We start from the raw sequence: 27,943 nt of genomic DNA, 5'->3' as shown, positions 1-27,943 counted from the left end.
TGTTTTTTGTTTTTTGTTATAGTTTATAGTAAATATAATTGAACTTAAACCTATCGATGCATCGAATATTTGATTTCCCCACATGCATTTAAATGCTCGACAAGTTTAAGCTTTTTCTACATGTATCCCCCCCCCACCCCGGGACTCTGGTGATCAGACAGACCAACATTGGCCCCGGTTAGTGTTGGTGCGGGAGAGGTGGAGGATCCCGCTGACAGGATCGACGTGAACCCCCCGCCTTGTGCAACACATCCTCTACTCTGCGGTAAAGATGGCGGCGTCAGAGGGGGCGCGCAGCGGCCGGACAACGGCGAAACCTTTCTGAGGAGCTCCTATTTGACCCAATCTAGCAAGTCCGGTAGCGTTTATTACTGCTGGGAGACCATCTGGATCACAGGAGCAGAGACGATCGCTGTCACACCCCGGGGGTTATTGTTAAAGGCAGGGGGGGAGGGGGGTGTGGGTGGGTTTCACTGATAGCCGCTAAACCTCAGCTAACAAGGCTATCCGGGCGAGCTAACACGGGCTAGTTAACGTTAGCTCGGTGAAGAACAGCGGGGAGGGGGGTGGAGGAGGTGGAGGAGGAGGAGGGTGGAGGAAGAGGATTCGGGCCAGGCCAGCTCCAGCTCGGGGGAATGTGAACCAGAGGTGCGCAGGGGGGTTTGCTCGCTTCGTCCCAAACGTCCTCGCACCAAACTACCGGGATGGGACAGCAGGTAGGCCGCGTGGGTGACGGTTCATCGACCGGACTCCAGCCGCCGCAGCCTCACGCACCCCAACCGCACCAAGCGAAGGGGAACCGGGGCAGCGGCGCCGGGAGGAGACCCCGGGAACCCGGCTGCAGCACCGGGACACCGCCGGGCAGGGCAGCTGCGGTCAACGTGCCCGATCCGGCGATCAATATATTCACGCAGCATTCAGGTAAAGACAGATCCGCGTTCACAGGTGAACGACTCCGCTCGGACTTTGATATTTTAGCGTTTGCTAGTCGAGTCCGTGCTATCTGACAACGACGTGTTAGCGGAAATAGCCATGCCAAGCAACGTTAGCTTTCCATGCCTCATCCATTTTACGGTGTGTTAATTTAGTCCATTGTCTTGTGTGTGTGCAGACAGAAAGCTTGATTTACTCTGATAAGTTAAATTATTGCCCAGACTTTGAAGCCAGTACACCAGGATGTGGTAGCATATGTGCTGCATGTGACCCAGTGATCCCAAGAGGAGGCACAGTGTTTTCCAAAGAGTCTGCTGAAGGATCACAACTGGAGGTTAGCTGGTTAAGTTCTCCTCTAAGGCCCCTGTCTGTGATAACCTGCTTTAGTAAGTCTGATTTTTGCCTCCCGAGGTTGACGAGCAACTCCACTCCATTAACTCACTACAGCAGCCACCAAAGGGCTCACGTAACAATACCTGGTAGTTTCTACATGCTGACTTACATCCTCTGTCTGATCACATCTACTGTTAAAACACACTCGGCAAGCTGACTGCACAGTTTGATCCCACAGGAAATCTATGTGAATTATTTAAGTCACCTTCTGCCATTAAATGACTACATCTAGGCTGATATCGAAGCTGAAAGCTCCTCCTATGAGATTATTACTTTATTATGTTCGTGTCTGTCCTTTAGCACTGAAGATAACACCAACGCAGGCAGGGGTGGTGTCAAGTCACCCTTTTTGAACACTGTAGCTCCCATCACCCATGTTTCTGCCTCACAGCAATTATCATGCATTCGGATGGACATCTACATGCATATCTACAGTGTCTCTCCTCTTTGAGCCATTGAGAGATGTCTCCTTCATCCCAGCCTTCTTCCCTTAGGCTGGTTGCTTAGTGGCTGATCAGGACTGAAAGTAGTGGAGATGACAGAATACCCAGAAGCTGGTGTGTATATTTCCATTATAATGCATTTTAGTCATATAGAGCTTTGCTTAATAATGACCTGCAAATCCACTGTGTGAGCCTTAGTTCATCCCCACGTCTTGATTGTAGACTCTGAGTGTAAACTTGGTGGTATGTTGGATGTCTTGTCGACCTGCTGTTGGCTTGGTTTCTCACTCATACGTGTTCTTCGATGAATACTTAGTTCACATGTGCTGCATAAATGTAAAACTACTGGCATAACTTGCCCAGTTTCCACTGATGTCCCAGACCCAACTCCCTCCCCGCCACTGCAGTGAGCGAGGACACACAGAAGGTGCAACCTTTTGGGAATGGAAACCATTTTCAATTCCTGGCTCCCACATCTCAAAAGTAACAGTCCTCCGCCTGAAGTACATACTCAGACAGAAAGACCGACCCACTAAGTGCAACACTGCTCACTGACGGCACTGTTCTGCTCTCTCCGATGTCGGGGCAGGAGTAGCCTTTTTATAGCATCCAGGATGCAGTCACACAGTCACTCTGCAGAGAGACTGCTACTCTTCAAAGCACACCTATAATAGAACAAAGACTTGGGGAAGCTTGAGACTGTGCTCTCAGTCTTCCACTCGGTATCAAACTGCCTTTTTTTGATAGTCTGTTTGTGCGATAATGATGCAGCATTTTCTTGTTCATCTATGTGGGTGAAAGTTGGAATTGATCTTTGATCAGAAGCTGTTTCGATTGTCAGGAAGTCAGTTTTCTTTAGGACTGAATATTTTTTTGATTACATGTCATTACATAATTTTTCTATAAGACTACTTTGTGAAGTTTGGCATTTGTCATTAAATCACAAATATTCACAAGTTACATGCTGAAAACAATGTGTTGCAGTTGCTACTGTTGTTGGGCCAAAAGTCACAAAACAAGTATGTTGTGTGTAGTGTTATGTAAAATAACATCATTTTTGAGGAACAGCCTTTTTCAGTTTACACTCTTGTATGCACAGTAATTTATAGGATAAGTAAATAAATATAGTTAACAGATTTCCTACCCTGCAATATTCTTGATTGAACTGATGAGATGGCTAGATTTGATTTCCATGACTTTGACGGTGGTTTCATATTACTACATCTCATCAAGTAAAAGTTAGGATAACATAATTAAGTTAAGGTAAGATCATCTTTTTTTGTTCTCATTTGGAGGACTTAAAGTGACACAGCGGCAAAATTAGTACAATAACATGCATTATGTAGTTGTGAGATAACAAGTGGAAAAAACTGTTGCTTTTTGACCTCAGATCTGATTTAATGTTGCGTATTTATGGATCATTTTTGGAAACATTCCTACTGAAAGCTGTCTAGATCAACATGTCGAAGTGGTTGTATTAATCCAGCTTCATAACAGCTGTATAGCAGTCAAGCATACTTCTTAGGTTTAATGATGCCCTCTTAGGATGTAATTGAAAGGTGCCAGTCGATGAGGAATGCATGTTAGTCTGTTGAACTCACGCCTCTGTGTTGCTGCCTGTCTTTCCAGTATCACTGGGTATTATATGAACACTTGCTTCCACTTGAGTTTCTATCAATATACCTGAGACGCACTGAGTCACTTTAGGGCTACAAATGAGGCTGGAGGCCGCTGGTGTAAATTGGCTGTTGATAGGCCTGGCCAAGTGCACTTTGTTTTTCCTCTCTGTTCATGTCTCTCTCCTGTAGTATTGCATTTTTCAACATCTGTAAATTCCAGCGCTGGGCTGCCTTTGTTTTCCTTCACTTTAGACAGGGTGGATCAGCCCTGCTAAGGTTTAATCGGTCCCTCTCAGTTCATCTCTAATGTAGCATCCCTTTCCTCCCTTTCTGACAATATTTACCCCACCAGACAAACATGCCAGCTTTAAAAAGACTGACCTAAACAAGGGCAGACTAAAGCTAAAGCGCCTCTGTGCTGAGTCAAAGGGAGCCAGCCAGACAGCCACCTCCAGGATGTATAGGTTGAACTGCTGTATTGGTGAATCAGTGGCTGTAACATATTGATGGTTCCAGCCCTTTAGCCTTGTCAGGAGTTCATAGATCTCCATCTCTGCAGTGGGTTCATTCGATACACACACTGCAGTGGGCAAGGTCCTTGGCTATCGAAGAGCAGTGACCCTGCTGAGAAACTCATTTAACTGTTGCAAGGTTGTACTGCAGTTTATCCCTTTTCCGTATTTGTCACAATCGCATCACCTTTCCAAAATAAAACCTGTATATTGAGTGTAAAAAGTCCTAGTGGGTCGGCTTGATCAGTGTATTGACAGTGGAAAGAAACGGCAACGATACTTCTGAAGGTGCTTTGTATCTAATCAACAAAGTGACAGGCTAATCTATTTTTATTCTAAACAGATCACAGAGAAATTGGGACAGATTAGCGGATTGGAATATGTTTTGGCAGTAGTGCCGCTGATGCACGTAGAGCCAGCTGTACCTAAAGTACGGCGCTGTTAAAACTGCCCAGAGGAGAAGAGAGATTCCTGGATCCAGGATTCAAGGACCTAAGCTGATTTGCATCACGGGTGAAATTAGATTAGAGACAAATCCACTTTTCTGTGTACTCTATGTGCTAAAACCCCAACAACCAGGATAAGCCTCCCAGCAGCCGGTGCAGTATCTGGGTAAAAAAAAAAAAAAAGTTTCAGAGGCTATGGGTAAGATTTTAATAGGCTTTAAAAGATAATATATTGGAGTAAAGATGATATGTTGATAAAAAGCCAGTCCTGATGACTGCCATTAGCCACTAGGAGGAGCCATGGCCACACCTCCTCTGGGTGATATTGCCTGGAAATTAGGGCAAAACTGATGAGTCTGACTGATTGTCTCATGGTGGGAATAAGTGTGACAAAATGGACGTGTTTGTAGAAGCACAGAATGTTTCTGCTCAGATGAATTTATGTCTGAATATTGCATGCGCCATTGTGCACTGGAATGGTTGTATGTTAAATGATTTATGTCTCTCTGTGCCTTCCTCCTTGTCCCAAGCCTGCCCAGTCCAACAACTAACTACCAAGCCTCTCTAAACGCCCCCCCCCCCTCTCGCCCCCCACCCACCTACCCCGATTGAGCCTTTGCTATTAGCCCGTGCAGTTGACCAGCTCTGCCTGTCTCGAACTACAGCTTCTGCTGAACCCGTCTTTTACGATTGGCCTCAAACCCAAATCTTTCCAAGTAGAGTGAAATGCCCATTGATTTCCCAAGCGTTACGACAAATATTTCATAAACAGTTTCCACAAAGTACAGGCATTTCAGATATTCAAGTCATTTGCAAGTAATCATAGTTTATGAAACTGAAAAAATAATTAGCACACCTCCAGAGCTGCTTATTTTCTCCAAAGTTTTTGTGTTGTTGTAACTGCATGCTCCTGTACCTCAACTCTCAGTCGCAGCCTTAAGCCCCTGCATCTGCTACCAGTCAATGTTCTGTAGTTCCCAAAACCACAGTTCTAGTTTTTGTGCCTCGACTCTCTGCAGCTTCTATCATTAAAGGGTGAGGATTAATCAGAGCAGTGAGTGATTGGCTGTGCAGATGGTTAAGCCATCCCTTTCATCTGTCAGCCTCAGAACCACAAATGTTTTAAACTTTGGAGGATGGTCCGGCCAAATTGTTGTAGTTAAATCACAGATTTCACTCTTAAGCTGCTGTGATGTTGCAGGAAAAAAAACCAACATTGAAATGGGGGTAAGAGAAAGGGGGGCGGTCTCAGTGCCAAGCCTGTTCAGCACTGATTCGCTTCCTGGATGAATCCTCTGTTGCTGGCATTATCACTGCTGCTTATCTTTGAGGTTGCAGGCTGGAGAATTGGCTGCAAATGCACACTTGCACACACTTATCTAATAGCACTGAGCATGTATGTGCACGTACACATCCGCATGCACCCGTTTTGTCTTTCCGTCATTGTCTGCCAAGTTGTAATGTGGTGCAGCTCTTACTGAGGATTATCCCGTTCATCCTACTCCTTCAGTGTAATCACCCAGCAGCTGACCAGTCAGTCAGAAACCCGTAATCTAGGTGCCCTTTGGCACTGCTGTCTTCAAATATCCTGTGTGATTGTTCTGAGAGGAGGCAGCTTAAAGTTGTTGATTTGATGACTTTTAGTGATTTTCTCAGAAAATAAAGAAATTAGTACATTTTACAGTAAACCTAATTTGAATATGTGTAAAATGAGTAGGGAAACAATGCATGTGAGTATTGAGTTGGCATGGCTTATAAATTTAATGTGAATGGTCCACTGTCCTAGTTTTGCTGCCAGCTATCTGACTAAGCACACAATGGGAAGTAAAATCTTCTCTTTTGGCTCCGGTCAGTTCTTTTAAAGTGAGTCGCTGTAAAGCAGTTTAAACCCACACCCGAGCACATCTTAACCACACCACACAGAGATTAGCTGTTCAGACATCAAGATTAGTCTACAGGCTCTTCTGTAAACCCTCACAGCAAAGAGCGGAGAAAAGCAAGGAAGCGGTAATGAGGAAGGAGAGTGTTCGTTCAGGCTCCGGAGGGGTCTGTTGTGGTGAACACGCCTCTTTACCTGTCTGGTGTTGGCAAAGCAAACACACCATAACTGGACATATTACATCATTCACAGAAATTGCAGCATGTGATTGACAAGAACGGGCAGATCTACAGTGAGGGCAGTGCTCTGACATCTACCACAGTATAATATTTCCATTATGTGTACTTCTTGAAATAGAAATAATGCTAGCAGTCCAAAAGGATCTGTTTAGTTTTCAAAGATGTGCCTTACAAGGGATGGATGATATTTTTAATCACAGACGCCCTTTATTCTGCACCAAATGGATCGGAGATTCTGGATGGCTTCAGGTTAACCCTCGTGTTGTCCTTGGGTCAAAATGACCCGCAGCTGTGTTCAACCAAGTTCTATTTTATTTTCATATTTTTTGGGATCATTGGTGACAAGGAGGCTGTGAGGGTTTCTTTAAAGAATGATGACCAATGATCCCAAAAAATATAGAAATAAAATAGAACTTGGTTGAACACAGCTGCGGGTCATTTTGACCCAAAGACAACACGAGGGTTAACTCTATTTTGTTTGTATCACAATGTAATTAGTCTGGTATTAAAGTCTACACAAAATTTATGATAGCTGGACATAATAGTTTGTCTCAATTCATCATATGCCACCGATCGTCTCTGCTGTCACATAAAGTAGCACTTAGCTTTGTTGCCAGCACACCTAGAGGGAAGCACTTAGAGCCCATTATTAACCCATAACAAGCCCTGAGAGGGGCAGGGCAGGGCGAGCTGTGGGTGAGGGCTCCATTCTTCTCCATTCCTGGCTGATCCTCTGCCCCTCAGGCCCAGGCTGATGTTCGTCCACTCCCTAAGTGGTGTATTTCCATGTAGACGGCAGGCATGGAGGCTGAATAGAGAACATTCAAAGGCGTTCCCGGCTTTTTGTGTAACTATGTACTCAAAGAGGTTTGCAACACCACCGAGAGATATCTGAATCTGCCGGTGTGGACATGAATGAACTGTGGGCACAAGACAAGCGCATACATGTCTGTGACTGTTAACTGCTTTAAATACCTTACTGATCACCTGAATGACTGCCTCGGAGTTTCTGCTAGATGATATCAGTCTGTGTTTACACATCATAAATGTAAGGTTCTCAGAAACAAGGAAATGTCTGCCTGAGGCACTCCACACACACACACACACACACACACACACACACACACACACACACACACACACACACACATTTGTGATGTGGCATTAATGAGGCTATTGTCCTTTGTCTAGTCCTCATGAACAACAACTGACTCTTCTCTCCTTTCTGTTCATGGATTCTCTGTTGACTGCTTCTATAAATGTAGATGGATTGCTCATAAATAGTGTGAAACAAATTTACTTACACACTGTCCAACAAATCATTTCTTTGTCGTATTGATTAATCTGATACTGTAAATTCTATAAACATTTACAAAAATGTTGTAAATTGTAAAGCGTTACGGTGATTTTCAGTAGTTTGACACATACTGTATTAAAAACTGATCCGTATCAATTGTGTTTGATGCACATCTCTGCCCACATACATTGTTACATAATTTCTTGGTTGATTTCTGGGGCAGATACCAATATAGATATTGGGAGGTAAAAAATGTCATTGCTATCCAACACCATGTAAATGTGGTCATCAAACACTTCTGACAAAGATATACAATATAGGCAGGATATATGACACAGTAACGTGACAAACTTTGTCATCAGTGGACCGAAACTGCACTTCACAGGGAATTGAATAGAACCATTTGTAAATTAACCAAAGTTTTCATATCAGACAACATGATATAATAGGCTAATATCTGCCTATAATTCGGCCAACCGGTAAATCACTCTGGCTCTAACCTCTGATAGGACTGTCTGTTCTGTACACAGGTCATGGATGCTTGTCCTGAAAGTTGTTTGTTGCTCTTTATAAAGTTTATTCTGTTTTGTCTCCTGACCAAGATTTTTTTGTGACATATTAAGTTAAAGGGAGTCTCGAACTGTAATTTAAATTGTAAGGCTGTCTGAGCTTCTCATAAAGTAATTTGGGGCTTTATTAATATACCTCATTCTTAAATTCAGTTTCTTCCCATGTTTCAAACTTCTGGCTCATATCTCCTCAAATCATCTTTGATGATCTCACAAACTTCAGGGGTGTCTATGAGACGGCTTGAACAAAAACAGCTCCTGTATCTCTGAGTAAGTCACAGGATCTGATCTGGCCTGTCCTATAGACATGTGTAATGTCTTGTGTATGCGGCTCTCATCCGCAGCATTGTCTCAGGTTTTTGTTCTGCCTTCCTGCAGCCAGCCAGCAGTTTATGTCCACACCACCATCACTATGTGCTCCGCAGAGTTATTTCTGGATGTCATGCTGCTATGTTTTGTTCTCCAGCAGCTAAAAATACAACCTTACCTCGCAGGCTATGGGCTTCAGATACAATCAGTATGTTGTTTTTGATTAGGGTGCCCAGTGATGTTATTGTGTTGTATAATACCGTTGCACAAGGTGGCTGGATGGTGAAGTGAGAGCTTTATAGACAATTGGAGGCTCAAACGCTCAAACAGCTGCTGGGGAAATAGTGTCACCTGTGTGTGTGTGTGTGTGTGTGTGTGTGTGTGTGTGTGTGTGTGTGTGTGTGTGTGTGTGTGTGTGTGTGTGTGTGTGTGTGTGTGTGTGTGTGTGTGTGTGTGTGTGTGTGTGAGAGAGAGAGTGTGTGTGTGCTGCGGGACCGGGGTCACCTCTGTCGCAGCTGTCTCGGGGTGCCGGCTCTGCGTGCCCCTCAGACTTGCAAACACACTCTCTGCTCCTCTCAACACAAAGCCATAGTTTCTTCAGAACGCACATGTGCTGCTCTTCACAGTACGCACACACATACACACACACTGAGGCACCCAGACGGGCACACGACATACCCTATGCAGGCCAACTGCTTCCTCAATCACACATTTCAGGACATGAGGTTTGCGCTTGGCCGAGAGAAGCAGCATCTTACTGTTTGCCTGGTTTAAGAAGGCTTTAAAATATATGATCATGATCACGCTATGAAAACAATTTGATGTCATTAGGTGATTTGATATGAGCGTTGGCATACTTGGCTAATTAGTGATGGAGTTTCTTTGTCTGTGATGATGGGAATTGAGATCCCTCAAATGGAGACCTTTGGACAAATGTGTATGGCGTAATATCAACCATTTCATTAGAAACATTCCTGAGAAGAGGGATGTGATATGTAAGAGGAGCAGCTCTGACAGTTGGCTCGGCCCGGCTACAGCAGTTGCAGTCATGCACATTTACACACATTTATGCACACGCACACGCATAGAAGAAAAGTGTGGGTCAGTAGGACCCCCCGTCACCCCCCCTCCCCTTTCCCAGAGGAACAAGTCCAGCCATCTGCTGTTGGCCGCAGCGCTGGTCCAGCCGTCGCACACTCGCACATACACACACGTCATGTTCAGCTCAACTTTCCTCCATGCCATACACTCTGCCCTCCCCCCGACCTCTGTATATACAGGCTCCACCTTCAACTGCACGTCTTTTTTTGCTCCCTCCTTCTGCCATCGCTTACAGTGCATTAAACCCCAGAGAACCTCAGTCATCAGTCTGTGCTCTCCAGATGGACCTTGGAAATCTTGACTGCCTTAAGCCACATCAAAGCTAGTTGGGAGTTTGCAGCAGGAGGCTGCTAGTCACTGCTGTAATGTCAGACGTTTAGGCGGTTTTATTCAAGGACAACGTGGGTAAAAAGTTTGCCTGGGGGGTCTTTGTCTCAGATTGCCTAGCGTACAACTTTTGTACTCCACTGTAAAGAGGATGGTTAAGAGGACTGGCCTTTGCTTTTTCCTGAGTGCTTTCACCAGGAGAATGTACTTTTTGGTCCACATAGACACAATCGGGCTTTAAAACAGCGGCACAGCAGACCAAGACAACTACAGTGTTTCTTTGGATGCTGGGACTGGTAACTGACCAGAGCAGAAGATGTACTGGGAGTTGTGGCTGAGCCAGGTCACAGCCACTGCTGCGCTGCAGTGCATGCTGGTCCAGAACAAAGGTGGGCAAATCTTGTGTGTAGATGTTGTGACGTAGTAGACAGAATAGACAATAAACATCTACATTGTTTGGAAAAAGAGAAAGAGATTTAGTTCTCTTCAATGTTATTTTATTGTGTGGGTCACACAGCTTGGAGAAAGTCTCTGCACTCATGCGGATGTCTGGCACGTGCCTGCCACATAGTGTGGACTAATAATGGGAAGTGCTTAATTTCTTGATGAATTTCTGCAAGCTTTGAGAGATTAGAGCAGTAACGGTTTGCTCATTTCCTTGAATTTGTCTGGACCAACCCAAACCTCTCTTAGGAAAAATGAAGTATTTAACCACATAAAGCCATGCCAGAAGCATCATTTCCACTGACCTACTGTGCTGTGTAAAACATAAATTAAAACAGAATGTGATGATTTGAAAAACATGTAAACCCATATTTAAATGAAAATAGACCAAAGCCAACATATCAAATGTTGAAACTAAGAAATGTTATTTAGTTCATGAAAAATATTTGCTCATTTTGAATTTGATGCCAGCAACATGTTTCACAAAAGTTATGACAGAGCCGTGTTTACTACTGTGTTTCATCACCTCTTCTTTTAACAACACTGTATACGTCTGGGAGCTGAGGAGACCAGTTGCTGGAGTTTTGAAAGTGAAGTGTTTGCCCATTCTTGTCTGATATAGGATTTTAGCTGCTCAACAGTTCGGGGTCTCCTTTGTCATATTTTTTTTTTTCACGATGCTTCAAATGTTTTTAATGAGTAACAGGTCTGCACTGCAGGCTGGCCAGTTTAGCTCCCATACTCTTCTACTACAGAGCCATGCTCTTGTAATATGTGCAGAATGCAGTCTGTTCCCTGATTTCCAGAAATAATTTTACATCTTGATTTGTCAGACCACAGGACAGTTTTCCACTTTGCCTCAGTCCATCTTAAATGAGCTCAAGCCCAGAGAAGGTGGCAGCGTTTCTAGATCCTGTTTATATATGGTTTCTTCTTTGCACGGTAGAGTTTTATCCAGCATCTGTGGATGCAGCGGTGATCTGTGTTCATAGACAATGATTTTCAGAAGTGTTACTGAGCCCATGCAATGATTTCCACTGCAGAATAGTGTGTGTTTTAATGCTGTGCTGCCTGAGGGCTCGAAGGTCACAGCCATCCAATATTGGTTTTCAGCCTTGTCCTGTGCATCCATAGATCTTTCCAGACTCTCTGAATCTTTTAATGAGATTATGTACTGTGGATGAGGAAATCTCCAAATTCTTTGTGATTTTATGTTGAGGAACATTGTTGTGAAATTGTTGCACTATTTGTCCACACAGTTTTTCACAGAGTGATGAACCCCTCTCCATCCTTACTGTTGAGAGACTCTGCCTCTCTGGAATTCTCTTTTTATACCCAATCATGTTGCTGACCTGTTGCTAGTTAACCTAATTAGTTGTAGGATGTTCCATTAGGTGTTTCTTTTAGCATTACACAACATTTCCAGTCTTTTGTTGCCCCTGTCCCAACTTTTTTGAAACATGTTGCTGGCATCAAATTTAAAATGAGCATTTATTTTTCATAAAAACAATAACATTTCTCAGTTTCAACATTTCAACGTTGTCTTTTTGTTGATTTTCAATAGCATTGTTTGGAAATCATCACATTCTGTTTTTATTAATATTTTACACAGCATCTCAACTTTTTTGGAAATGGGGTTGAACATGATGGCCCAAGTTGAGACAGTTTGGCAGAATTGTAAAGTCTGACCGTTCCAACAAACACAGTGGTGACTTACCCAGGTGGAAAAAACGATCATTCATCAGCTTGTTTCAGTGTTAAACATTTGTCTCGACGTGTAGGTGGGAGCTTGTAGTGAAGGCAGATGTTGACAAACAGAAGAAAACCATATCTGTGTTTATGGTCTTGACATCACTTTAGGGTTTGTATCGCTCTGTCTATAAACACCACTCACGAATCCAATCTAATACATGTATAAACTACAACCTGTCTGACACAGTCTTGACAAAAACGGAATATTTTTTGCGATGTAGGGTTGTTTTATTTGGGTTACATTTAATTGTGTCAACACCAAATCTGTCATTTTTTTCAGTCATAGAGTTATTAGATAGCACCTACTTAAAGGCATAAAATAGATGTGGTTTTGGGCCTTTATTAAGGACGTTGTTGCAGTGTAATAGCTTTTCTGTTTTCCTCGTACTGCAGTGCTTGTTCTTCATTCTGTGTCCCTCCATTTTAGTGCAATCCTCAGCAGCTGTCCAGACACGTAGCGACTTTGGCAGCAGCTGTTGAGTGTAGTACGCGTGTTCGCTACGCATGTACCAATCCATCACTATGCCTTTTTGGGTGTGTGTCATGTAGCATCCTGTGTGGCTCCTCCCTCTTTCTCTCCATATAAACACATAAAAAAAGCACTCCCACCTCAGATCTTACCTGCTAAGACTAGAAACAGCAGGCCCTTGTGTGTGTAGCCAGTGATAACAGTGCTATTCAGATAGTGGATTGAGTAAAGTGATGCCTTTGAGATGCCTGCAGCCAAGTAGCAGTTTTGAGGATGAATGGGTGTCTCTGAGCGGCCATCAGCGCCACACAGGATTCAGGCATGGGACTCAGCCTGGACGGACAGGTAGACATTCAACGTTGTGGAGATTTAAGATTATGGACAAGTGTTAGCACTCAGAGGTCCTGCGGTCTTGGAATAAGAAAGCCTGTTGTGGTCAGGGGGATTATTAGCCAACAACACTGCATTTTAGGGACCAGCCATGGCAGTGGGGCTATGCTTTATTTGCTCACCACTGACCTTTGAATGATATTGCTCTGTCATTGACATTTTTGTTCACTTGTCTCACAGTTTGTCTTCTCTTTTGCTGACTCTCCCTCCAGAAGCTCTGACAGAGGCGGTGCGCTGGAGCTCCAAGGAGAACCTTCTGGGGGCGGCCGAGAGCGACCCCAACCTCTTCGTTGCACTTTATGACTTTGTCGCAAGCGGAGACAACACACTCAGCATCACCAAAGGTAATCAATGGCATGGGACTGTGATTTTAAAAAAAAGATAACGCTGACCACACATTTCTTTCAATGACTTATTTACCTATTAGCTGCCTCACAGCCACAGAAAAGATTTTTAAGTGCTGAAACAAGACTTGAAAAACTTGTCCTCGAGTGCATTCTTTCCATGCATCATCACTAAAGGTTGTTGCTTGGCTACATGATGTTACTTCACTTGAAATGGAGTATGTAATGGATTGTTGTCAACCACACCTTCCCTAAACAACGCTGCTAACATAGGTTGCAACAGAGCAACTTACTTGAAGAGTCATCGGTACGAATCCTCCAGGCAAGGCCAGTGATTGGCAGATCAGCGACTTTAAGAGAAGCCTGTTTTATGAGTAAGTGTAGTAGGGAATGTTATCTGAAACCTGTGCAGACAGTATGACAGAAATACCAGTAATTTAAGTTCAGTAATACGTTGTCTTTATGACTATTTTCTTATGTCTTACACCTCTGTCTTCCATCGTCCCGCAGCAGTTAACCAGTAAACGAGCTCTCTCCTTAGTAATGAGCTTAAAATATCCTTTTGATATTATTCTGAGACAGCCGCGCTCGTGTCCCCAACGGATCTAAAGCGTTAAACGTGGCAGCGTGTTAATTATCCATCGTTTTAAGACTTCCATGGCAGCTGCCTGGGATGGAAATGATGTTTAGACCCTGACTCATGGAGTGATTCCTGCCCACATGCAAGCACATGTGCACTCCCAGGCTCCACTGCACTTTTCCTATCTGTCCCGCTCTTTGCTCTGTCACATGGCAGCAGCCCCAGCATGCCTCTAATGCTGTGTTAATATGAAATCTGTTCTACTGTAATAATAACAGGTGGATAAGCAACAGCGGGCAGAGGCTGATCACCGGGGGGTGGGGGGACTGAGCAGGCCCGTGGTCTGGGGATAATCATTGTCTCTTTTCAGTGCCAGGCCAAACTAGGCTAGGCCAGACCAGAGCCCTGCTTTCAAGCACATGTGGCTCCCAGTGTGAGGCGGCGAGGCAGTCAGTGTTTCCACTCCCACAAAACGTAGGGGCACAGACGGCAGACACAGAGGAGACCGGTGGATTGGAGGACTAGATGTGGAGAGGCATCTTTGTTTAATGAAGCTCTCTTGATTGCTTGTACAATCAGTGTGTTTAGTTTTAAGAGCTAGAGCTGCAGCTCTGTTTAGTCCTTGCATATTGGTAGGCTATGGTTGTCTTACTAACTATGACAGCACTTATTATAGCTGTTTAAGTTCAATATTTTCACCACTGCAGTGCACTGCTTAATGTTAGCAGTCTAATACACAATCCTCATAGCGGCTAATGTTCACAATTTAGCGTATTATGCAACTCATAATAGCCTAAGGCTGCGTTAAAGAACAACTTAAGCGCTGTGTGAAAAACCCCATTCTCAATCATTTGAATAAGGCCAGTGTGTCACTGCAGCAGGGGTATCAACTCAGAGGGCCCAGGCAAAAATAACAAAAAACAGACAAAGTACAGTGTCATCTTGCAAAAAAGTTGCACCAGGCTCAGCAACTTTTTACTTTTGCTGGAATCTGAACATCTTATTTTTACTGTTTACCTTGTGACGGAAGATTAAGTCGTTTGGATCAATGTTAACCATCCAGAGTTTAGAAATCCTGTGAGTGAATGTTATAGTCTGTTGCACAGTATTTTGGCATCTGATAAGCTTTTCAAGACATTGATCTGTTGCTCAACTAGACCTCCTGGATCAAATTTCACAGTGCCACCGTCACACCACTGATGCAGCCCTTTGCTTTATTTCATTCCTGTGATGTTTTTGTTCTAAACGCCCCCTGAAGGGTGAGATGTGTCATCATCAGAGCTACTGGAAGACACGGATGAGTTATTCTTTGTCTGTAAAATTGTGCATCTGAGTGGAAGCTGAGATAAAGATGAGCGCTGACAGGAGGAGAAGCCATGGTAGAAAATGGGTGGACTGAGATTCCTCCCCGCATTTTCTTTTCCTTCAATTCTCCATCCAACTGGCAGGACTGATCACCACTGCATTCAGTGTCTTGTTGTGCTGATGGCTCCCTCCCTCTTCAAGTCTCCAGCACATCAGCCTCTCTGCTCACTCATGTCTCCAGAACTGACGTCAGAGACAGACAGAGACAACAGACCAAGTCGCTACATGCCTGGTTTTGCCTAGCTCTCAATGACAGATACGCTGCTCAGTTCACCCAACCCCATCATTGTTCCACAGCTTTTGATGTAGTTTCACTGGAAAGCGAGTCGTGTCCGTGACACCTCCTCTTTATAAGTGACCTGTTATAGAGGTTTTACAGCAATGTGGTGACCCCTTGATGAAGTTTTGTTCTTAATTATGTTTTTATAAGGAAATTAAAAGGAAGTTGAATGTTTGGAAGTGTTGTAAGGTTTTATTCTCAGATATACATTTTTCTAACATCTTTTGAGGTTTACTCAAGTCCTGATTAGCCGTTTAGTCTCTTTATGCAGTACACCTGGCGGAAGGCTGTGACCACGTCTTTCTACGCACCGGGCGCTTCTGCACCATACAAACTAGTCTCACAACCCACCTGTCCTGTGTCCAGGTGAGAAGCTGCGAGTGCTGGGCTACAACCAGAATGGGGAGTGGAGTGAGGTGCGCTCTAAGAACGGCCAGGGTTGGGTGCCCTCCAACTACATCACACCAGTCAACAGTCTGGAGAAGCATAGCTGGTACCACGGGCCCGTTTCCCGCAGCGCTGCAGAGTACCTGCTCTCGTCCCTCATCAACGGCAGTTTCCTGGTCCGGGAGAGCGAGAGCAGCCCCGGACAGCTGTCCATATCTCTGCGCTATGAGGGCAGAGTGTACCACTACCGGATCAACACAGCCACTGATGGAAAGGTAGAGGCATGAAAAGTTTAGGATGAGTGGCAGTTTGGTGGTGTTTGGGTATTGAACCGGCTAATTAAAATGCAACACTGTAGACATACACCATATTTGGTACTGTTTGTTTTGTAGCTGTAGATGGTGTTCACAAGACTTCATAAACGCTGTCGCTATCTTTATAATCTTGTCTTTTCTTTGTCCGCCTCTGTCCCTCCCTCCCCCCGCCCACACACACACACACACACACACAGGTGTATGTGACATCTGAAAGCCGCTTCGCCACACTGGCCGAGCTGGTCCACCACCACTCCACCGTAGCCGACGGCCTGGTCACCACACTGCACTACCCCGCACCCAAATGTAACAAGCCCACAGTGTACGGTGTGTCACCCATCCACGATAAGTGGGAGATGGAGCGCACAGACATCACCATGAAGCACAAGCTGGGAGGAGGCCAGTACGGGGAGGTGTACGTAGGAGTGTGGAAAAAGTACAACCTCACGGTGGCTGTCAAAACACTCAAGGTTAGAACGGCCTCTTTGTATATATATAATTTAATATTACAGTGATTTATTGTAGAAAGTTGAATTATAAAAAAAAAAAAAAATCATTTTTTTTTATGGATATTCTCTGAATGGCTTTGTACTGTACTGTAATGGTTATAGATCACCACCTGCAGGTGGATTTAGGCATTACATGTGATTTTATGTTGGTTTGTCATTTTATGACTTCGATATTTCAGCAGCATTGCCAGTTTTCCTTTTCAACATCCTTTAAAATATTACCTGTTTTAATTAATTTATTTTACTATTTTATCTGCATTGGACACTGGCCCCTTTCACACTTTATAGTAGTGACTATTGTTTTTATTCTTATCTTAGAACTTTTGAACAAACTCTGGCAGAAGAATTTCCTTCAGGATTATCTTATTATCACCAAAGATGCTGCATGCTGCATTTTCCACCCGTTGTGTCTCACTCGCTGATAAAAGTCCTCTCTCTTTTTGTAATGTCTCATCTCTGTGATGACAGGAGGACACCATGGAAGTTGAAGAGTTTCTCAAAGAAGCAGCCGTTATGAAAGAGGTTAAACACCCAAACCTCGTTCAGCTACTTGGTCAGTACTTATGAACGGCTCTGATTTTACTTCATTGTTGACCATTTGTGTTCAATTTGTGTATAAGTTATAAGTCACTCTTTGATAATAGCTGTTGTCGTTTGTGTTCTAACTGCTGCCTCCCTCACAGGTGTGTGTACGTTGGAGCCTCCATTCTACATCGTGACCGAGTACATGCCACACGGCAACCTACTGGACTACTTGAGAGATTGTGACAAGGAGGAGGTGAATGCTGTGGTGCTGCTTTACATGGCCACACAGATCTCCTCTGCCATGGAATACCTGGAGAAGAAGAACTTCATACACAGGTAAGGGGAGGAGTCTAGTGTGTCCCTGTGTGTACATGTACGCTCTCTATGCATTTTGTCTAATTTGTCATTTTCTCACGTATTTCCTTCTCTGTACCTCGCAGGGATCTCGCAGCAAGAAACTGCCTGGTCGGGGAAAATCACGTCGTGAAGGTCGCTGACTTTGGTCTGAGCCGGCTGATGACTGGTGACACCTACACTGCCCACGCTGGGGCTAAGTTCCCCATCAAATGGACAGCACCAGAGAGCCTTGCGTACAACACCTTCTCCATCAAGTCTGATGTCTGGGGTGAGCAGTACACTCTTACTCAGTCTTATTTCAGGTTCCTGAAAATTATTTCCAATGTGCACATGTTTGATATTCTAAATTCTTCTTTTCTACAGCGTTTGGGGTGTTGCTGTGGGAGATTGCCACCTATGGCATGTCTCCGTACCCAGGCATCGATTTGTCTCAGGTTTATGATCTCCTGGAGAAGGGCTATCGCATGGAGCAGCCTGAGGGATGCCCGCCCAAAGTTTATGAACTCATGAGGGCATGTGAGTACTAGCTAACTTACCAACTTATACTTTACCAAGCGATTGAAACACATATTGCACAGAGCAAAAATGATGAAATAATTCTATACACTCAAGACCTGTGAAAAATGTTAGGTTTGCAACTGGACTGCTTAATAAGCCATTTGAAGTTGTAAGTAATAGTCATCATACAGCATGTCTTTATGTTTGTCTTTCTACTAGGCTGGCAGTGGAGTCCATTAGATCGTCCTTCGTTTGCAGAGATCCACCAAGCCTTCGAAACGATGTTCCATGACTCCAGCATTTCTGAAGGTACAGTCACATGAAGCTTATTCTTACACATGTTGGTCTTTTGTGGAGCTTAAAACCTGCTTTCTTGGATCTTCTAAACTAGCTGCACTGGTTTGGCTGGATCTCATTCAGGATACTGATTTACAGATCTTGATTTTGAACTGCAGTACTTTTTTGGCACTGGCCAAATTAGTTCGGTTTTATCTAGCGTCAAACTCCTGGCATCCTTGTCATTCAGAACCTAATTTTGACACCTACACTACATCCATTGAGTGGCCTGCCCACATAGATAAAATCACACGGTTTCAACTTATGTAGCTTAGGTCTTACATTAGAAGACCTTATTTCCCTCTGTTCAAACAAATGTTTGGCCACTCAGCTGTCTCAGTTGCTATGAAGTACCAGGAGACTTCTCTGTGTGCAGCCTGCATGCTAGCTTCTAGTAAGCAAGGGAGGCATTTACAAAACATTGGTCAAGCAATAGTTTCCATGTGAGGCATTAATGGCCCATTTGTTTAATGTAGTTAGAGAAAACAAGCTGGGTTACACTCTCCTCCTCTAAAAACTAATAACTGTATGAAAACTAAAGATTCATACCTTAATGTGTGATGTAATTTTTTTTTTCCTCAAAATATATTTTAAGAAATTGATATAAAAGCAAAAGCTCCAGTGAAATCAAGGTATCATTACCGACATCAAAACGAACGATACCTAGCTCTAGATTTATATTTACCTACTCTAGGGGGAGTAAGCTGCCTGTTCAGCTTTTTTGAGAGCATAGAAATTAAAAGTCTTCGAACCTAAGAAGCAGCAGAGATGGTGTCATTGGTGCAAGAAAGTATACAAGAATGGAATGTGCAAGAAATAAGTGTGAAACTAGGAGAGCAGTTCAATCTGCACAAATATTACAAGAGTTTCACAAACCATGTAATTTGGGTCAGCACTTTCTCATGTACATGTATGTAGGTTTAATGGGTCAGTAAATGTACAGACCACACATTCTGTTGGATTTCAGTAGTGGCTGCTTCCTCACTATTTTTTTTCTTTGCACGTTGCAGAGGTAGCAGAAGAGCTCTGTAAGACCGCCTCTTCTGGTCACTGTGGACCGCTGCACTCTTTCAGTCACGACATGCCCCTGTTGCCTTCCAAATCCCGCACACTCCACAAGCACACAGAAAACAAGGAAAACATCGAGGGCGGACTGGATGGGCGCACCGACCACGGCACGCACAGTCACTCAGGTACAGCCCACCTCACTACCAACCAGTCGGCTGCTCCACTTTATGATTCTGCAGGTATGCCAGAGGACAGCGTTTCTCAGAGTCAACTGCAGCGCCGCCGAGCTCGCCGTCTGAGAAGAAGGGGCGTCATTTTCCTGACCAACTTATCACCTGTACCACCGTCTGTCAGTCGTTCAGCCAGTGCTTTCTCAAGGCAGTTCTTGCAAAAACAGCTTGCAAAAATCTACGCAAACATCAGCCAACAATTCCAATGATGCTTCATCCCTTAAGAATTTAATTTAAAAGGGTTCAACCTTTTTTTTTTTTTTTTTATAACCATCCATGAACCTTCAGTGCTCGCGTATGTCACCCAACACCTGTTTAAAGTAACACAAAACTATGATAGAGCCAGAAAATATAAACACAGACACAAAATAAAGATGTTTTCCACAAAAGTGAGAAGGATCAAATAAAAAGGTTTATAGATATACTGAAGATCGTGCCATCCTTCACCATCCTCATGTGGCACTGGGAAATAATTCACAGAAAAAAAGGTTGTTACATTCATTCTAATAGTGCCTTGTTCGCCATTATTCCCAAAGAACATATTAGATTGCAGTTTATGACTGAGTCAAGATTTGTCGCTCCAGGCGACCTCTCGACTCCTCTGAATATCATTTATCCTGCCTTAGCCCTGCTTAACAGTTCAGCCAATTCCCTATACAGCATATTTAAAAAAAAAAAAAAAAAAAAACATTTTAACAATATTAAATGTGTTGCTTTACCTATTTATGATAACACATATCTGTAATCTCTGCCTCAGTGGTCTACATGTTCAACTAACCCACTGTTCCTCGACTATGGCACACAAATACACTACAAGAAGTGTCTGTTATCTGTATCGATATAAACAAGATTTTGCTCATGTTCTGTCTTGTCCTATTTGTTGCATTTATATTATTCTCATACCCCAATTACTACTTCCTGTTTGCTAACTTTAATGTTAAATGTGCATGATATTGTAATAAGTTATTATTTGTTTTATGTCAAATAACCTTTTATTTCCTGTTTATGTGTTTACCTGATCTGTAAAGTAGACTGTCTGCCCTTTGTTTGTCTTTTTCTTTTATTGTTTGCACCTCTTCTGTCACTGTGACAGTTTTGTTCAGATTTTTATGCTTTGGTCCAGAAAAGTAAATGACATAAATATTCACCAATAAAGAAAACATGTGAACATGGAAAAATACTCACAAAGTCCGAAAGCACAAGACCACACCATGTAAAACACCTTGTTTCACTACTTGCTCTTATAAAATGAACATAAGGAAATAATGAAATGACAAAGATTGAATCATACTTCACATCTAATGGAAAAATATATCGTGTCACATTAAAAAGAAACGTATGCAAACATACATTTATTTTTAACTGCACACAATATTAGTGAGAGAGAACTATGTAAAGGATAATGGGAGTTTGTTAGTTTGCTTTTCTACTATATGTGTCCTTGTTTACTTCACATAGCGTTTGTAAATATAATGAATTAGTTTTGCCCCTCCATTATTCCCACTTCATTCATTAGCAAAATTGAGCACCTGTTCTGTATTAATTCAAAAGACAGCAGAAGTATGAAAAGCTGATCTCCCTCTTTGAACGTATGGATGCAGCTGCCTTCCAAGTAGCAGAAGTTTTATAGTTTCGGTTTGGCACGTGTTATTGACTGGTCCCTGAAGTGTATTCAGTATGACATCTTTTAGAAGAGCAGTTTGTAAATCATTGAATTGCTGTGTGCATGTGTGTGACTGGCATGGACCCAAAATTTCCATTCACCTCACAAAAATGCTTGTGTCTTTCTCATGAGTCCCAAAGGAAGAAAGAACAGCTTTTAGAGAGAGAGAGGGAGGGGGGAATAGTCCATCTTATTCCAACAACCCACTGCTGTCTGCTTTATTGAGTGAGATTAATGGGTAGATGAGCATATTCAGAGACTGAATACTCTTCACCTGTTTTTGTAAGTTATTGAGAACAAAGATGTATGTGTTCCTGCCCAGGTTTGTTGTTTGATTATAATCCATTCCTCTCCTCTGTTTCCAGGCTGGGCTTCTACTTTGTTAGGAGTGGATGGGCGATCAGGCAGCTCCCCAGCTCTCCCCAGAAAGCAGCAGCCACGAGATAAATCTCCCAGCAGCCTTTTAGAGGATGCACAGGATATGGGCACATTTACCCGAGACCGCAAGACTGGCTTCTTTAGTTCCTTCATAAAGAAGAAATCTTCCTCTTCTTCCTCCTCTCCTTCTTCTCAACTCCAGCAGAACCTCCCAACGCCACCCAAGAGGAGCAGTTCCTTCCGGGAGATGGAGACACAGCCTCACAAGAAATATGAACCCACGGCGGATTTCAGCGCTCCTCCTCCCCTGCCCCAGTCAGACAGTTTAGGGGTTTTTTCTGCCTCTCCTTCCCACTCCCACGGGGAACCCACCCAGACACAGTCCCGCTGCTGTGGGGCTGCTTTTGGACAGAAACCCTCTGGTGGAGGCTTTGCCTCACAAGTGACAAGTGGCAGCAGTTGGAGTGGACTGGCTGGTTTTTTCACCCCTAGACTCATCAAAAAGACCCTAGGCTTACGGACAGGAAAGACAGCCTCGACAGAGGAGAGTGGAAGTATAGTCGGAGGGCCTAAACCCTTCCCTAGGTCTAATTCTACCTCCTCAATGTCAGCTGGACTGCCAGACCTGGAGCGCATGGCTCTGACTTTACCCAGGAACCGCAGTGCTAAGCCCCCTCTGGAGAGGACTGCCTCCACCACCTCTCAGCCAGAGAACGGGGCTGCCCGGCCCTCAGACACTCTGCTGAGGAGGATGGATGAGGGTACTGCACAGATCAGGGAAAGGCCCAAAGCCAAGCTATTACCCCGGGGGACTAGTGGGGGGGTGAGGGCGCCAGGGGTTGGGGGGGAGTTGGGGGAATCGGACAGTCTGTCCCGGGTCCGAGAGGGTAGAGAAGAGAGTGGAGGACTGGACAGGCAGCAGAGTTGGTCATCTCCATCTAAAACTTCTAGTTCCAGTGTGTCGTCACCTGCAGCAGGTGCACCAACTCACAACCACAAAGTCCCCGTCCTGATCTCCCCCACACTGAAGCATAGCCCAGCTGACGTGCACCTAGTCGGGCTAGACTCTCAGGGGAACCGCTTTAAACTGCTGTCTGAGCACCAAGCAGACCGGGACAGGCCACGACTTGTTAAACCCAAGTGTGCTCCTCCTCCTCCTCCCACGCTGCGCAGTCTGCAACACTCCTACAGCGGTGACGGAGAGGAGCAGGTGGGAGGAGCACCCGTGGAAGTAAACGGAGACACTTTAAAAGGTCACAGGTCAGGGCGAATGTCAGGGGGAGCGACAACGGGCAGACCATCAGTGCCACCACCACAAGTGCCTCCTGCATCTTCTTCCTCCTTCTCCTCCTCTTGCTCTGCCACCAACAACACCACCCCCACCAAAATGGCCAACGGAGCCACCATCCCCACCTCTGCGCACACAGCACCGTCGGCCGGTTCCAAGGTGGCACTGCGGCGGACCAGGCAGCAGGTGGAGCGGGTGCCCCTGGAGCGGGTCAGCCGCGAGGCCTTGCTGGAGTGCGCAGAGTGTCTGAGCAGCGCACTCCACGCCAGCTCCGAAAGCTCCTCCAGCAGCCAGGTGCTGGATGCTGGCCACCAGCTGCTAGACTACTGCTCAGGTTACGTGGACTGTATCCCTCAGATGAGGAACAAATTTGCCTTTCGAGAGGCAGTGGGGAAGCTGGAGCTCAGCCTGCAGGAGCTGAGGGCCTCGTCTTCAGGAGGTGGAGGGCTGAGCGGTGTGGGGTCCAACACTGTACTGGACAACCTGCACAGCTGTATTAAAGAGATTAGTGACGTAGTACAGAGGTAGCCACTGTGACACCACCGATCGTCACCTCTAACTACCCGACAGATATTCCGTTTTTTTTTTTTTTTTTTTTAATGTTCCTGGTTTTATCAACAGCTTTGTGGGGGACAAAATGAGATGAATCTCAGGAGTACCTCGTACAAATCACTACAAAATGTACTCTTTTTATTGTTTACAAAAATCAGTTTCATAAAATGCCAGTGTGGACACTAACTTTGCTCTAAACTGTACATATTGAGAAATGGTTATACCAAACTAAATGTGGTTTCGCCGCACATCTCCATCTGGCCGTGATAAAGGCCTCTTTGTTAACTGAATGTCAAGTGGATCAACTGTGTGTAGCCAGCCCAGAGAGTAGGAAACGCTCACCCTGCTTATCTGTCAGTCTGTCACATACTGAGCAAGGACGGTGGTGGTTGTGCCCGGCCTTACTGAGAACACACACAAAAAAAAAATAGACTTAAACTCGAGTATTGTTTCACAAATATGTGAATCATGAACAGGGTGTTTTGCAGTAGAGTATTTAGGAACTGAGTGACCATAAGCCATTTTAAAGCCATTGTAATGTAAATGCTCAGAAAGAGTGTCAAGATTCAACATGATCTGAGGTTTGGGGTCTCAATTTTACATTTTTTTATTTTGTGTTCAGATGTTTTTTCTTATTTCGTTTCATAGATTGCAACAAACAGACTGAAATCAAGAATAGTTGGACAAAATATGATAAAAAAATATAAACCTCCCAAAACTTGCTTTTGCTGGTATGGGATTAAAGCCTTTTTGTTTTTTTGAGAAGAATCAACTGCTTCGACGGTGACATTCCCACGCGTCCCCCTAACGTGAGGCCGTTGAGAAAGATTGAAGGGATCACTTACATGATTACAAGTTGTATGCATTTGACAAGCGTGTAAATAAGCTCAAATGAAACGTCACATTTCAGTAATACCAAATACAGGCTCATCAGATCTGAGAGGATTACTATGACTATTTCGTTGAATCCCCCACAAATACTGAAATATAACGAATGAATGTGGGGTGTCGTATCATATGCACAGCATTTGTCTTCGCTTCCGTGACGTGACCGATGTTCACACCTTAAAGACAGTGCCACATAAATGGGCAACGTCTCCTGAAAGCATTTCAACATGTATGTTCAGTTGTCCTTGCACACTACATTTCTTCCTTGTATGATGGGAGCGTAAAGGCGTGGAGTGAGGAGAGGGAGAGCACAGGGTAGCGCATGAGCAGGTGAACTGGGACAGTATCTCTACAAGTGTCCTTCTGAGTATGGACAGTGCTGGATTCCCTGTAGCCTTGTCGTGGCCTCAGTGCCTCAAATCCTTCAATGTATGAACACTGCGAAGCGCAGAGACCTACTTTACACGAATCACACAGTACTGATCTGTCAACTAACAAACTGCAGTATGTCTTCAGCACATGAGCGATTTGTACATTATTTGGTTCAAAGAAAAAAAAATGCTTTTTAGAATGTCTATGTATGAACTTGAATTTTAAATTATTCTTGCTTTTTTTTGTTTTTTTTTAAAGCACAGACCTATTTTGAGAGAAAAATAATGTAAATATTTGATTTATTTCATATCCAGGAAACAAAAGATTTATGTGGTCACAGCATAAAGAGCAATGCTTTGACTGAAGAGATGTATTTCAAGACTGAGGCCCATCCACCCAGATCTGAATATCTGCTTTATGAATGTATTATTCTTCTGTTCTGAACCCGGTCGAATGTTCAACTGCATGACTCTTTAATCTCTTAAGATGCCATATTTTTTATTTATTATTATTATTATTTTTTACAATTACTGGCCCATACTTTCATTTCGGTCACACTAAATAAGTCCAGAAATAGCTGCTCTGTTTTATTGAGCACAAACAAAATGTGTACAGCACACACACACATATCACAACAGACTTTTATTTTGTTGGTTTGCTTTGGCTTTCATCTTAATGTACACTGGATAAGGCCCAAAACATACCCGTTTATTGACACATGTTGCATATGAGTACAAAAATCCATAACACTTTCAAAATGTTAATGACACTTGATGGAAAAAAGTTGTTGTCTTTTTTTTGTGGTGCATTTCATATCGTTTCCTGTTGTTGTGTGTCAGTAAAAAATTACCCCCTTTTTTTGCCATACAAGATGCTTTGACACAAACTGGTGGTTAATTTCTATACACTGTGAGTTTCAAACAAAACGGACAAAAAAAATATAAGTTTTTTTTATGATTCTTGGTGCCTTTTTGTGAAATGAATCATTTATGTAACAGCACACTATCACTGAAACCCACAGCAGGTTAAAGTCAATCATTAAAACATTCATGTGTTATCTCTCCTCTTCCCTGACATTGTGATAAGATTACCGCTGCAGCATGCGTTTGTGTCTTTTAGAGGTTAACGGTCAGATGCAAATTTTAAACCGTGCACTTTGTCTATAAACATGACGCATTTGAAAACTCAGTCACTGAGGTTGTTTATTTGTGGCTATTAAATCTATTAGTGCTGCACACACAAACAAATGACATACATGAGTCTGCTGCACTAAATCCAAACTATGATTATTTAATTCTGGCCTCTTCACATGCTTAGTTTTTATTGATTTTTATTGCATCTCTGTGGAGCAGGTTTCCCAAAAAGCCTCTTCGAAATGGTGGGGGAAAAAAATGTAACTTTCCAGAATCCAACACCTTTCTAAACGTTTTATTTTTTTATTTTAAGAAATGAAACAAAGACATTCAATGATCTGGTACCAATGAGGATCTTTTTTTCTCCCCTCAAATCTGATGTGTGGACCGATGGCGTTTAACATTTGAAGTGACCACAAAATTTCCGCTCATTTACACGATCAGTCTTTTTACATTGTCTTTATTCATGTTTCCTGCATATGTGTTTTATTTTCTCATGTCTCCCTGTTTTGGAGAACAGCTCTGGAGAATGTGTGGACACATCATTATACCAAAGGCCACTTCTTCAGTTGTATGAGTGCAATGTAAAATTAATACACACACACACAGACACGCCAAAATGGAATATGTGAATCTAAACAGGGATGAAAAACGGCAGATGTTAACATTAACTTTTTTATTGTACGAAATATATATTTTGTGTTTTTGTTTTTTTATTTAAAGCTCACGTTATATTACTGTGAAGTTCTGCTTATCAGTGTTAAGCCTATTGTAAATAATAAAGATATTGATGAATACTGTTTCGCTTTTGGTTGTCCATCTCCATACATCTGATATAAATTGACCAAAAATACATGTAATCCTTTGGTCTATAAAATGCCTGAAAGTAGCCCAAGTTGACATATTCAAAGACCTGTTTTGTCTGACAGACAATATACAGTGGTGTGAAAAAGTGCTTGCCCCCTTCCTGATTTCCAATTTTTTTTGCATGTCTGTCACACTTAAATGTTTCAGATCATCAAACAAATTTAAATATTAGTCAAAGATAACACAAGTAAACACAAAATGCAGTTTTTAAATGAAGGTTTTTATTATTAAGGGAGAAAAAACATCCAAACCCACATGGCCCTGTGTGAAAAAGTGTTTGCCCCCTCCTGTTAAAACACAACTTAACTGTGGTTTATCACATCTGAGTTCAAATTTCTCTCGCCACACCCAGGCCTGATTACTGACACACCTGTTCTCAATCAATATATCACTTAAATAGGACCTGCCTGACAAAGTGAAGTAGACCAAAAGATCCTCAAAAGATAGACATCATGCCGAGATCCAAAGAAATTTAGGAACAAATGACAAAGAAAGTAATTGAGATCTATCAGTCTGGAAAAGGTTATAAAGCCATTTCTAAAGCTTTGGGACTCCAGCGAACCACAGTGAGAGCCATTATCCACAAATGGAGAAAACATGGCGCAGTGGTGAACCTCCCCAGGAGTGGCTGGCCGACCAAAATTACCCCAAGAGAGCAGCGACGACTCATCCGAGAGGTCACAAAAGACCCAACAACAACATCCAAAGAACTGCAGGCCTCACTTGCCTCAGTTAAGGTCAGTGTTCATGACTCCACCATAAGAAAGAGACTCGGCAACAATGGCTGCATGGCAGAGTTCCAAGACGAAAACCACCGCTGAGCAAAAAGAACATTAAGGCTCGTCTCATTTTTGCCAGAAAACATCTTGATGATCCCCAAGACTTTTGGGAAAATACTCCGTGGACTGACGAGACAAAAGTTGAACTTTTTGGAAGGTGTGTGTCCC

At 43.4% G+C, this 27,943-nt stretch overlaps 1 protein-coding gene across 4 annotated transcripts; it reads left to right on the top strand.

Moving 5' to 3' along the window:
• The first annotated feature begins 498 nt into the window (after positions 1 to 498).
• abl2 (c-abl oncogene 2, non-receptor tyrosine kinase) lies at positions 499 to 26,929 on the top strand. Of its 4 annotated transcripts, none has more exons than XM_069150465.1 (11): positions 499 to 921; positions 13,338 to 13,466; positions 16,058 to 16,353; positions 16,590 to 16,862; positions 17,370 to 17,454; positions 17,585 to 17,762; positions 17,867 to 18,051; positions 18,147 to 18,299; positions 18,501 to 18,590; positions 19,628 to 19,810; positions 21,884 to 26,929. In XM_069150465.1, exons 1-11 carry the CDS (start codon positions 705 to 707, stop codon positions 23,710 to 23,712), a joined length of 3,618 nt encoding a protein of 1,205 aa, XP_069006566.1. In that variant the 5' UTR covers positions 499 to 704; the 3' UTR covers positions 23,713 to 26,929. The 4 variants fall into 4 exon arrangements, with proteins under 4 accessions (XP_069006566.1, XP_069006565.1, XP_069006569.1 ...); XM_069150464.1 differs by having other exon boundaries at positions 13,335 to 13,466; XM_069150468.1 differs by lacking the exon at positions 499 to 921 and adding an exon at positions 12,895 to 13,077.
• The last annotated feature ends 1,014 nt before the right edge of the window (positions 26,930 to 27,943 follow it).

This window comes from Embiotoca jacksoni, unplaced genomic scaffold (assembly GCF_022577435.1).
Source record: "Embiotoca jacksoni isolate LCO1_2020_lvr unplaced genomic scaffold, fEmbJac1.0.p SCAF_16, whole genome shotgun sequence".
Classification (NCBI taxonomy): domain Eukaryota; kingdom Metazoa; phylum Chordata; class Actinopteri; family Embiotocidae; genus Embiotoca; species Embiotoca jacksoni.
This window is presented reverse-complemented; position numbering and strand designations above follow the sequence as displayed.

Excerpts from the sequence above, each read along its gene's own strand:
- abl2 (XM_069150464.1), top strand. The coding sequence starts at position 705 with ATGGGACAGCAGGTAGGCCGCGTGGGTGACGGTTCATCGACCGGACTC. Across the intron at positions 922-13,334 it reads TATATTCACGCAGCATTCAG|AAGCTCTGACAGAGGCGGTG; the intron begins GTAAAGACAGAT and ends CTCTCCCTCCAG. Across the intron at positions 13,467-16,057 it reads CACACTCAGCATCACCAAAG|GTGAGAAGCTGCGAGTGCTG; the intron begins GTAATCAATGGC and ends TCCTGTGTCCAG.